At 40.9% G+C, this 13,538-nt stretch overlaps 1 protein-coding gene across 9 annotated transcripts in view; it reads right to left on the bottom strand.

Moving 5' to 3' along the window:
* ATXN2 (ataxin 2) overlaps positions 1–13,532 on the bottom strand; it is a 115,982-nt gene extending 102,450 nt beyond the window's left edge. For all 9 annotated transcript variants that reach the window (XM_029922449.1, XM_029922445.1, XM_029922446.1 and 6 more), the window contains exon 1: positions 13,243–13,532. In XM_029922449.1, the coding sequence (XP_029778309.1) occupies positions 13,243–13,445 (203 nt within the window). In that variant the 5' untranslated portion in view covers positions 13,446–13,532. The remainder of the gene's footprint in view (positions 1–13,242) is intronic.
* Positions 13,533–13,538: the final 6 nt, after the last annotated feature.

Here is a 13,538-nt window from a genome sequence, read left to right as displayed (position 1 = left end):
GCACAGAGCCCGCTATAGGACTCGAACCCACAAACTGTGAGATCATGACCTGAGCCGAAGTCTGCCACTTAACCGACTGAACCACCCAGGCGTCCCTCTATTTCATCTATTAATTCTCTTTATCTTTGGCGGATTATTACTGACTAAACATGGCACTTTTTGTTCTCTCTCCTTCAGAATAACTCATCCTGTCCCAAGTCATCATTTTCCTAATACTTTTTTTTAATCTCTCATTTCTTTTATTTTGTTTAAGTAATCTCTTACCCAATTGTGGGGCTTGAACTCACCACCCTGAAATCAAAAGTCACATGCTCTTCTGACTGAGCCTGACAACGGCCCCATCTCCATTTCCACCATAATTAAATGCTTTTTCTGACTGGCACCATCAACACTCACTGCTGCTACACTTGTTGAATGAAATGACAGCTTTAAGAATAAACTAAGTTTAAACACAGTAAACACAGAATTTAAAAACAAAGGGATGGTAGACTATGAAATGAACATAAACAACCAAAAAAAAAAAAAACCCATCTGTTGGGAGGGTTACCTCACTTTTGTTGGGAAGTAGTTTTGCTCGCATCTGAGTTCATTCTAAGGAGAAAGTCTGTAAGGGGAGTTTTTACACTCAAATACAAGGTGCTGTGCCTTCAATACCACAGGAAGGGCACCTGCCAAAAAAGCTACAGCAGCACAAGAGGAACCACATTTTCCCAAGGTACATATGGTGAGACACTACAAGAGAAGACCTGGGCTCAGCCATTAAAGACTATGTATAAGAGGATGAAAACTATCCTGGCATAATCTGATTTATCTGGAGAATAAATACAGTGTACACATCTGTAGAGGTAGAGGGACTTGGCTATCAGGCCAAATAGTCTGGATTTGAATCAGCTAATAATGAGAGCCGCTAAAAGTTTCTCAGTAGAAAGGGAACATAATAAAAATGTTTGGGAAAGAGTCTTACGGCCGTGGAGTATGGATGAAGTGTCTGGTCACGGAGAGACCAACTGGGATGCTTGCTGAGCTACAGTCAGTAGATACCCTCTGGCGCCCATGATATGAGGACTCACCTCACCTCCTCCTCTATCCACATTTCTTCCCCAAGAGTAAAGGAAATCTCAGAACCCTCTACATAACACTCTACTCAACCAGAATTGGCATACATAGTGAAACCTACTTGCCATGTGGGATAAGGATCAAAACAGGATAGTCACAGAAGAAAGGAAAGGACTGCCTGGGAGAAACACTACAGAATGACTTCATTTAGGGACGCCTGGGTGGCTCAGTCGGTTAAGCCACCGACTTCGGCTCAGGTCAGATCTCACGTTTGTGGGTTCAAGCCCCACCTCAGGCTCTGTGCTGACAGCTAGCTCAGAGCCTGGAGCCTGCTTCTGGTTGTGTCTCCTTCTCTCTCTGCCCCTCCCCCTCTCATGCTCTGTCTCTGTCTGTATCAAAAATAAATAAAACATTAAAAAAAAAATTTTAACAGAATGACTTCATTTAAAAGGACTGAAGAAAAAAATAAATTATTAATTAAAATAAAATAAAACGACTAAAAAGGGGTGCCTGGGTGTCTCAGTCAGTTAAGCATCCAACTTCGGCTCAGGTCATGATCTCAAGGTTCATGAGTTCAAGCCCTGCGTCGGGCTATGGGCTGTGCTGACAGCTTAGAGCCCGAAGCCTGCTTCAGTTTCTGTGTCTCCCTCTCTCTCTGTCCCCTCCCTGGCTCATGCTCTGTCTCTCTCTTGCACTCTCAAAAATAAACAAACATTAAGAAAAAATTTAAAAAATATATATATATATATGCGTGTATATATAAGGACTAAAGAGGGGCACCTGGGTGGCTCAGTTGATTAAACACATGACTCTTGATTGTGACTCAGGTCATGAATTCACAGTTTGTGGGTTTCAGCCCCGCATAGCTATGCACTGATGATGTGGAGCTTGCTTGCAAGTCTGTCTCTCCCTCTCTCTGCCCCTCCCTCACTTATTCTCTCTGAGACACTCTCTCAAAATAAATAAACTTAAAAAAAAAGGAAATAATAAAAGGACTGAAGAGACACTTTCACTTCAAACATATATGAAATGGGGCACCTGGGTGGCTCAGTTGGTTAAGCATCCAACTTCAGCCCAGGTCATGATCCCACACTGTCTGAGTTCGAGCCCCACATCAGGCTCTGTGCTGACAGCTCAGAACCTGGAGGCTGCTTCAGATTCTGTATCTCCATTTCTCTCTGCCCCTCCCCTGCTTGCACTGTGTCTCTGTCTCCCAAAAATAAACATTAAAAAGCCTTAATACACATATATACATATATGTGTGTGTGTGTGTGTGTGTGTGTGTGTGTGTGTGTATATATATATATGAATGAAAGAAAACAAAAAAGAGCAAAACTAGACTAAAGGTTTTGCTAACTGGAACACTTAGAAAATGATTTTTTTCTGGGGAGATGGGTCTTTTCTTAGATTACTGAATAAATACCAAATTTTGAAAACAAATCTTAAGAAATATATTAGTATCACTAGTTGTACACCTGAAACTAATATTACATTGCATGTTAACTAACTGAAAGTTAAATAAATACTTAAAAAGAAATTTTAAAAAAGAAATAGGTTATATTAGAAAGAAAAGGGAACAAGATTCTAAAGCCAACTATGCAGCCAATGACCGAAGAACTCTGGCAAATAAACTCTATGGCCTTAGTTTCCTCCCATGTAAAGAAGAAGGAGAACTAAAAATCCACCAGAACCACTTACAACTCCAAAGCTGTATGACTCTAAAACACTGAGAGTTGAGCACCTGGATGGCTCAGTCAATTGAGTGTTTAACTCATGATTTCTGCTCAGTCATGATCCCAGCGTAATAGCACTGAGCCCCACTGATCTAGGGTTTTGCACAAAGCATGGAACCTGCTTAAGATTCTCTCTCCCTCTGTCCTCTGTCCCTCCCTCCCCCTACGCTCTTTCTTTAAAAAAAAAAAAGCGGGGGGGGGGGGGCCTGGGTGGCTCAGTTGGTTAAGCATCCAACTTTGGTTCAGGTCATGATCTCATGGTTCTTGTGTTCAAGCCCTGCATCAGATTTTGCATTCAGTGCAGAGCCTGCTTGTGACTCCCTCTCTCCACCTCTCTGCCTCTGTCTCTCAACCACCTCTCTCTCTCAAAATAAATAAACAAACATACTAAGCAGCTTACTATGTACCAAGAATGGAATGTAACAAAAATTTAGTAATCTCACTTTTTAAGGTATTCTTCTCTCCTTTTAATAAAGAAACTGAGCATAAGAGTGAGTGACTTGCTCCAATCATTTAAACACCTCACCCAGAGCCAAGCACTGCTATGGAAGATTGATAAAGAGTAGTGAACAAAACCACGTTTCTGCCCTCATAGAGCTTGAATTTTAGTTACCAAGGGATGAGTCCTGATTCTACCTTAGACTGTTACCAGAAAAAATAAAGGATGCCCCATTAAATTTGAATTTCAGATAAACGAATAATTTTGTCCCATGCAATGTGGGACATATTATACTTTAGTATTAGTCATTGTTGATTCAAGCATCCTGTATTTTTTATTTGCTAAATATGGCAACCCAAGCTTAGATGTAACTGCAAAACCTTTCCTCAATCCTTTTACTGTATCTCACTGTCTCTAAATCAGTGACATCAACAAAGTATTACATTGTACATTGTAATACAGTACATAAACATTAACTTGAAGAGAAATTAACAATAAAATATATTCTAATATCTTCTATTCTTTTTCATTTTTCTAAAAATGCTTGTCATAATCCACTAGAGTGATTTTACAATTTATTAAGGGGTCATGACCTACAGTTTGAAAAATATAAAAAGTAATTTAACTTTCTCTTAGGTCACTATTATGAGCCCATCAACTAACAATATTGTGCTATAAAATAGTAATGACTTGGGTCTAGTAAGGCACAGAGCTATAATATAACTGAGAGTCAAATGAAATATTTTTGAGTTCTCACGTCTGTTTTTTGTAATTCTCTCATCTCTTAACTTTCTGTCCTGTTATTTTTATTTCTCATTGCTGTCAATGTGTTTGCCTCTAAAAGTTTTACCTTTCTATTGCTGGGAATCTGTACATCACGTAAAGTAAAAACAAATAAACTCTGAAAGAGGCCATGAAGAACTCATCCTTTCTATAAACCTCCACAAGCTTCAATGTAAAAACCATAGGTCTTGTCTTTACTTAATTATCAAGTGTACTTCAGGAATGAAAATAACTACACAATATTCACAAAAAAAGGTTTTGAGCCCCAAAAGAAAAATGTACAATTTGATACAAAACTAGATTTTCTTTAACTAAAACTATAATCAACATTAACTGTGACTATCTGCAAAGATTACTAAGAATATTGTTTGATTCATAAGACGCATTAACATAGAGGCAATCCAAAATACTTGACATTTGACAAAACTGTTAGATAAAGCCTCTCAAGGTAATACTTTCAAGAATACATTAAGTTTCTGTATACTTAATAAAAATAAGCCACATTCATTTATTATTACATCACAAACAAGTTTTTTGCCACAAACTGATGGGATTTACAAAGACCATCATAGAATTCCATTTTATCCAGTTCCCAAAATGCAGTCAGCTATTAATCATGGACTGAAACTGAACCACTTCAAGGCTCATACTATAGGCAGTCCACATTAGAATATTTTTAAATTAAATGTATTATCAAGGGCGCCTGGCTAGCTCAGTTGGTGGAGCATAGGGCTCTTGATCTCGGGGTTGTGGGTTTGAGCCCCAAGTTGGGTGTAGAGATTACATAAAAATAAAAATAAATTAGGGGCACCTGAGTGGCTCAGTCGGTTAAGCGTCTGACTTCAGCTCCAGTCATGATCTCATGGTTTGTAAGTTTGAGTCCCAGGTCAGGCTCTGTGCTGATAGTTTGAAGTCTGGAGACTTCAGATTCTGTGTCCCTCTCTTACTCCTCTCTCTCAAAAATAAACAAACATTTAAAAAATCTAAAACCGTAAAAATAAATTAAAAGCAATTTCAGGGGCGCCTGGGTGGCTCAGTTGGTCACACGTCCAACTTCAGTTCAGGTCATGATCTCATGGTTCATGAGTTCGAGCCCAGGAGTTCAAGCAAGTCCCATTGTCAGGCTCTATGCTGACAGCATGGAGCCTAGAGTCTGCTTTGAGTTCTGTTTCCCTCTTTCTCTGGCGTTCCCCACTCATCTCTCCCTCTCAAAAGTGAATAAACTTAAATTTAGAAAATTTTTAAGGAATTTCAGATTTTTTTTTTGAGAGAGACAGCATGAGTAGGGGAGGGCCAGAGAGAGGAGGGGGACACAGAATCCGAACACAGGCTCCAGGCTCCACAAACTGTCAGCACAGAGCCTGACGTGGGGCTCGAACCCACAAACCGCCAAGACCATGACCTGAGCCATCAGGAATTTCAGATTTTCACATGACCACAACTGAAAATAATTTTCAGTGAATAAATCCTAAAGTTAATAGTTTTGACAAATTTTCATACGCAATACCAGTCTCATAATACCAAACCATTAAAAATAATAAAACCAAGGACTTACCATTTAAGTGAAAGATTACATTCCCATATGTACAAAATTACACGTATTTTTTTTTTAATAAAGAACTAGACCTTCTATTTTACCAAGCCAAACCTCAAGGTTACAAAATGGTATCTTGAAGGTCAAGGACTGTCTGTAGTTGTTGTATTCTGTACAATGCACAGCATGATCTTGCTTATGTCTATGTCTGTGTTTTTTTAAAAGAGAGGAATATAATTGTACAAATAATTTCTTCTGGGCAAGTCCCCTAACTTCTCAAAGCTTAGGGTTTTTTCCTCTCTACTTCAAGATTCTCTGTTATTTCTGTGTCCTCCTCTAAAATTCTAGAGCTTTAGGAGAGAAATATATTTTTAAGTTTATTTATCTATTTTGAGAGATACAGAGAGAGAGTGAACAGCAGAGGGGCAGAAAGAGTGAATCCCAAGCAGGTTCTGCAGGAAGCCCTGCCGTGGGGGCTGGAAACCTTGAAGTCATGATCCTAAGCCTATGTCAAGAGTCAGATGCTTCATCTACTGAGCCACCCAGGAACCCCCATGGGGTGGGAGCAATAGTTGGAAAAGACAATATATACAGCTGAATCCAAAACAGTATGTACCATTGGATTCCATCCTGTTTATCATATATAGGTTTACAAAAATTCTGAAAAGATGAACTCCAAACTTCCAACAGTAACTATCTCAAAAGAAAGATTCTGGATGATTTTAATTAAAGAAGTTTGGGCTTTGCTTTTTTGTTAAACTTTTTTTTTTTTAATGTTTTATTTATTTTGATACAAAGAGAGACAGGGCATGAGAGGGGGAGGGGCAGAGAGAGAGAAGGAAACACAGAACCAGAAGCAGGCTCCAGGCTCTGAGCTAGCTGTCAGCACAGAGCCTGACGTGAGGCTCGAACCCACAAACGTGAGATCTGACCTGAGCCAAAGTCGGAGGCTTAACTGACTGAGCCACCCAGGCACTCCTGGGCTTTGCTTTTTTGATTCTCGGCATACTTTTCTACAATGAGTATTTATAACTTACTAATTCTCAAAATATAAGAGACAGAGCTTTCAGATATAAATGAGTCAGTACCTGTAAAAATATTGTTTCTCTACTAATTTCAAGAATAAGGGGCGCCTGGGTGGCTCAGTCGGTTAAGCCTCCAACTTCAGCTCAGGTCAGATCTCACATTCGTGGGTTCAAGCCCCACGTCAGGCTCTGTGCTGACAGCTAGCTCAGAGCCTGGAGCCTGCTCCCGGTTCTGTGTCTCCTTCTCTCTCTGCCCCTCCCCTCTTATGCTCTGTGTCTCTCTGTATCAAAAATAAATAAAACATTAAAAAAAAAAGAATAAATCTGTTCTGGAGTGCCTAGGTGACATAGACAGTTAGGTGTCAAAGTCTTGACTTCAGCTCAGGTCATGATCTCACAGCTGGTATGATCGAGCCGTGTCAGGCTCTGTACTTATAGCACAGGGTATCATGCTAAGTGAAGTAAGTCAGCAAGAGAAAGACTAATACCATATGATTCCATTCTTAAATGGAATCTTTAAAAAAATGAATAAACAAAAAGCAGAATCAAAACTATAAATACAGAGAATAAATGGATAGTTCAGGGGATGGACAGTGGGGGAAATGAGTGAAGGGGAAAGGGAAATGAAGTCAGTCATAGGAATAAAAAGAGCATAAAGAATACAGTCAATGATATTTTAATAGTGATGCAATGGGACAGATGGTAGCTATACTTGTGGTGAACATAGCAAATGCATAAACGTGTCAAATCACTAAGTTGTACACCTCAAACTAATGTGACATGTGTCAATTATGCTCAAGTTTTTTTTAAAAAGGTAAAAAAAAAAATAAAGGAGAAATCTGTTCTGGACACTGGTTCAAATACACCTCTGATCTCCATTAAACTCAGGCAGCTTAAGATCCGCTGTAGATCAGCAATCACATTCTATACAGAACTTCCTATCACAAAGCATGAAATTTTATACATATATTAAATATATATGAGATATAAAAATCTCTTGAATTAATTGGTGTTTTAAATAACAGGGAAGTGGTTCATGACACCACTGCCTACCAAAATGCAAATCTGCTTTGTTTGGCAAGCACCTCAATGGAAAATACTATATTGTACAAAGAATATTCAAAAGCATAAAACATTATTTTTGAGTAGAAAAATATACTTTAAGGATATCAAAAAACACATGAAGATACAGCTCAACCTTCTTCCAATCATTAAGTAATGCTAGTAAAGGTTATGAGTTCATAAGTGCCTATATTAAAATTCTAGATTTAGATGCTACAACCTTTCAAAGGCCTGATACCAGCTTCACATTCACTGATGAGTAAATTTTCTGATGGAAACATCCCTATTTTTGAAGACTAACATCTAAGGAGGCAAAAAGACTTCAAGAAGAAAGAGCGTTCTACTTTTATTTTGGTAACACTCTTGTTCAAAAAGACTACTGTATTGACCTCCTAAAATCTCGGAAGGGTAACACAGATGACGCAGATGTGCTTCAAAACAAAACAAAAACCAAAACACACACAAAAAAAAGTACTTTCACTTAAAAAGATACAGTAGCAGGTAGGCTTGTTAATAAACTCTATTTACATGTCCACCAAAGTTGTTACATTCATTTGAAATAGCTACAAAAACAGGGTTTTGTTCAGGCTCAACTCTTCATAGGATATCAAAATACTATCACTATCCAATACAGAAAATTAAAATTCCAGGAAAAAAATCTTCTAAAAACTTAAAATCTTTTTCAAAGTATAAAAACACAATTTCCTCTTGTCTGAGGAAATCCTCAGCATTCTAGAGGCTGGAAAGGAAGTGCTTTTTGGTAAATGCACTAACCTGACTGATTTCTTCCCAGCCCGCTGTCCTGGACCTCAGATGCAGCCTCCAGCCCAGCCATCCCTCCTGCACCCTGGCTCCCCGGACAGTCTTTCTCTGTTCTAATGGGAGAGCTGTACAGCCTTTAGTCAGTGGGAAATGTTTGTAGTATGAAACAAGGACCAGTTTTCCTCTAAAATCTGTGAATGCCCTAACCCCCTTTATTCTACATTCTTAAGTCCTACTACTTCAGTTTTCTTTTGAGAACGAGCAGGGGAAGGGGCAGAGAATCCCAAGCAGGCTCTGGTCTGGCAGCTCAGCCCAATGCAGAGGATCACGACCTGAGCTGAAACCAAGAGTCTACATGTTTAACCGACTAAGCCACCCAGGCACTCCAGTCTTATTAGCTGTACGTCTCCAAACAGTGAAACGGTTCAATAAAATTAGAAAAAAAACATGAAAAAAATAAAAATTAAAAAATAAAATAAAAATACAGGTTGCCATGGTTAAATTCTAACACAGCTATAGCTACATAGGACCAAAAAAATTTTTAAATCAGTTCCTCCTTTAAGTCGAAACACATGGCTATTAAATAGTTATGATATGAGTTAACACCCCCAGTGTAAAATTATAACGGCCTAATTAGACATGGAAAATACAAACTTACATGTAACCAAAGAGGGAACACCATGACAGACCCCATGAAGGTTTTGACTTTTCAAATGCAAAATCTTTAAACAACAACAGGATTACTTTTTTAGCAAAGATAGACAACTTGATGTAGGTGTTTGCCCAACTTAAAAAGTGTATTTTTTCTCTAGGTACTGAGAATGAAAATTAAGCCAATTAGATTAAAATAAATAACCCCAGTAGAAAACCAAAAATGTACACCTTTTAATAGCCTTGTATAGCTTACCTCTGATGACCTAAATGCCAATTAAATTTTTTTGGTCCAACCACAAATTTGGTTATTATCAACACCCACATAAAAGAATGTACTAACAAAGGATGATGCAGTTTAAACCTTATAAATTACAAATGGGGCCATAAAACTAATTAATCTAGATAGAAAGCAAATGGGTAACTACTTCACCTTCAAAACTTTGTTCAAATGTTACCTGCTCAAAGAAGCTTTCCCAACCCATTTAAAATTGCAACCCATTCCCTTTCCCCACATTCCCATATTATACCCTTAATCTGCTCTCCTCTGATCCCCCACAGCTCCTACCTAATATTCGATATAGTTTGCTAATTTAGTGTCTCTTGTTTATTGTCTGGTTCACTATGCTACACTGTGAACACCGGGAGAACAGCTATCTTTGTTGGGGTTGTTTTTTTTTTTTACTCACTGGTATATCCTGAGGACTTGTAACTGCCTGTACATAGATTTTCTATAAATTTATGTGTTCAATGATGTCAAAGGTCTTAGGCTCTTCTAGAAAATATTCTAAGAGATGAATACCTCGCAGATATTTAACCAGAAGCATGATGAAAAATTATGCTAAGTTGCAGCATAATTTCCAAGTTGCAATGCCTTCAGAGAAAGAAGTACTAAGATGAAAATTACTAAAGTAAGCTTTTATTCACATTTAATCCTGTATCCAAAGAAATTGTAATGTTATACTATTCAGGATTGGGAATGGGGTAACAGAGTTGTAAACTCGTTATTTTTTTAAATAGGGAAGAAAATGTGGGAGTAAAAGAGACAGTGATAATTCCCAGTACTGCGATGAAATTATATAAAAATTAACAAAGATAACGTGATCACTGACTAACAACTAATAAAAAATGCTTTCAGATGAATGAGGGAAATAACAAAAACAAAAGCTTCAGAACAAGTTTCTCAGGACCTTCATTCCTCTACTTAGTAGAGTATGTGGAAGTATGAACACAATGTATCCCCATTAGTGTTAACAGTTACTGTTTTCAAAGCATCTTCCCATATATTATTTCATTAAGTCCTCAGAGAAACCAAATTCAAACTCAAGTACAAATAATCAGGTAGCTAACAAAAGCACTTAATAATGTATTCCCGAGACAGTAAGTGCAACTTGTCCCTTGAAAATCCCCCACAGTGTCTGACAAAGAAACCATTCTATAGAAGAGCCACCTTCTTGGCAATGGAAACTAATACAAGTCTTCTGAAGAGTAATATGGCACAGCTAGGAAGAGCCATAAAAATCTTGAAGCCCTTTGACCTAGTAAAAACCACTCCTGGGAACTTTCTCTAAGGCAATAATTAGACTGAAGCTAAAAGCTATTAGTATAAAGATGTTTACTGAACCACTATCTAGTATAGTAAAAATGTGGAAACCCAAATTCCAACAATAGGAGAATGGTTAACCAAAAGCCTTAAAAAAAAAGTTTATAACACAGTGCTAAGGAAAAAAAACACCACCACCACAAATAACATAATCACTAAAGCCACATAAACATAAAAATGTAAAAGGCAAAAATAAGAATTAGATTAGCACAGACTTTATAATTATGGGTATGCTGTTCTAAAGTAACACCACCTTCTAAAACCTACATGACAATTTAAGACAATGAATTTCTGAAAGCCAGGAAAATCCAAATATGATGAAATGTTAAAGAGGACACATTCAAGAATATTTTACTATCTTTGAACATGTCAAACCCAAAGTTGCATTTTCTTTCCTCACCATTGGCCGCAGAAATATATTTTAACTGCTGATACACACAAACTTAATGTGAGAAGACTCTAGAAATTGTAACCAATTTACAAAATACCCAGGAGCAGTGTTTCAAAATCAAAAGGAATTCTCCAAGTACACTGAAAATCCTATATAAGAATAAAAACTTCACTTATCTATCAAAACGAGTTAAGGGCCAAAATTTATGTTTCAAATAAAAGAACTTAAAGCAAGGAAGAATTTAAATTAACCTTGAATGTCTGTGAAGCGACAAGAAACAAAAAAAGATCTAAAACATTCCATGTATTTTTGATCACTTAAGCCACTCCAGAACAAATTCTTTATTACAATTTTTAAGCCGAAGGAGAGCTGATGCAACTTAAAAGTCTAAGTTTTAATTTTCAATTATTTGAACAAGTTGAATATATCTGCCAAATTTCTGATATCTGGGAAAATAAGCAATTCATCTTAACTAGTTGGGCTAGGTTAACTTTGGTTAGTAATTCAGAGAGAAGGGGCAACTCTAGGGGTGTGGGTAGGGTAGAAGTAAAAAAACCAATGTTCGCCCTTCCCCCTAGAAGGCAGAATTCCTTAAAAATCAGCTCTGATTCATCTTGACGGGTAACTTCTCCTGTCATAAATAAAAATTCTTTGGAAACAGACTGCTGAAAATCTGTTTTCAAAAAGAAAACTCAATGCATGAAATTTAAAAAAAAATCCCCTTATCCCACCTTCTAAAACCCAGGATGTCTATTTAGGGAGGACCCTCGTCATCGATTCTGCCAACTCCGCCTAGGCCTAAGGCAGGCACGGTAGGGCCGGCAACACGGATGGGCTCGGGGCACAGGGGAAATGGTCTTGTGTGCCCTTGGTGAGCTCTGGCGGCACTCCCCAAGTTAAGGACACTGGCCACAATGGAATGGAGTCTATTGACATTTGCTGCCCCGTTTGAACACTAAGCATTTTTTTTTTAGTTCGTGAAATACGAATTGACAACCACCCCCCTACACACACACACACCCCCAACAGGCCTTCCTTCCCGCACAAACACACCCTCCAGAGTCAGACCGGGTTAACCGAGACAACGCAGACCCCCCAGTCCCTACCGCAAACCTAGGGGCATGGGGGGGAGGGGGGTAGACGACCCAAGTAAACACCAGCATTTCTGTCTTTAGGAACGCCACCATGTCCCCTGCTGCAATCCCTCTCCGCTCGAAATTTCAAAAATTGGGGGGGGCGAGGGTTGGGGAAAATGCGTTGTGCCCGCTCCCTGGCACCAACCACTATCCCCTTACGTCCCCAATCTGGCCTGGACTTCTGACGCACGCCAGGGTCCGGCCCTCGCCCACCACTATTCAAAGGCGCCTTCTCCTCGGCGGCCACGAAACAGCAATGCGGATCGGCCACCACCCGCGGCGGAGAGGCCTTGCGGGGGAAGGAGGGAGGCCGGGAGGGGGCCGGGCACTCCCCCACCCCTTCCTCAGGTGGGGGAGGGCGGAACGCTGCGGGAGACTACACGGAGCCGACGATTCCAGACAAGTCCAGGAACCCCGCCACCGCGGATGGGTGCGGGGGGCCACTACCCGCGTCCCTCAATTCGGTTCTTCGACCTTTCCCAGGACATGGAGTGGGAGTGCTCAGGGACACTGCAGACCCCAATGATTCTAGATGAGTCCCTGTAACGGGCAGGGGGGACGCTGCCCTAACTTTTCCTCCCTCCCTCGTTATTCCCCAATGAGGGAGTTGGCAAGTTTCGAGAGACTGAACCAAAACCTAAAGACCATTCCACGTTAATATTTAAACTAGGGGGTGAGGGCACTGCCCAAGCATCCCCTCCATGTTGGGGTTAAAGGAGGAGCAGAGACTGACAAATGCTGAGACCTCTGAATCCCTCCCAAACACTTAAAGGGAGAGGGGGAGGCTGCCCAGTCCTTCCATCTTGACCGTTTGGGGGAGGGGGTGAGGATGTTGCTGGAGGCTGGACACGACCTGACATTCTCGGAGGGATCCCGCAGCGGCCCCCACCCAAACCCCCGGGCTCCAGAGGGGAGCGGGAGCCCCACCCCCATTGCGGGCCCCCAGCCCACCCCACCAAGCCAGGCCGATCTCGGGGCGGGGACGACAGTGTGGGCCGCGGGGGAGGGGACGCGAGGCCCGGGTTCGTCCAGGCCCGGAGCAGAGGGGGCTGGGGCGCGACACCCACCTGCCCAGGCCGGGCCGCCCGCCGCCAGCGCTCGCTGCTGCCACTGCCGAGGAGGAGGAAGCCACTGCCGAAGACGACGAGACTGAAGACGGCGACGGCGCAGTGGCGGGCGACGTGAGAAGGCCGCCGCTGCCGCCGGGCTTACGGGCATTGGCAGCCGCAGGCGGCTGCTGTTGCTGCTGCTGCTGGGGCTTCAGCGACATGGTGAGAGGCCCATACACCGGCCCGCACGCCGGGCGGGGACAGCCGGGAGCCGGGCGCGCCGAGGAGACGCCGGAGCGCGGCGGGGACGCGCG

Source organism: Suricata suricatta, chromosome 14, assembly GCF_006229205.1.
Source record: "Suricata suricatta isolate VVHF042 chromosome 14, meerkat_22Aug2017_6uvM2_HiC, whole genome shotgun sequence".
In the NCBI taxonomy this organism is placed as follows: domain Eukaryota; kingdom Metazoa; phylum Chordata; class Mammalia; order Carnivora; family Herpestidae; genus Suricata; species Suricata suricatta.
Note: the sequence above shows the minus strand (reverse complement) of the source record. Positions and strands in the feature narration are given on the sequence as shown.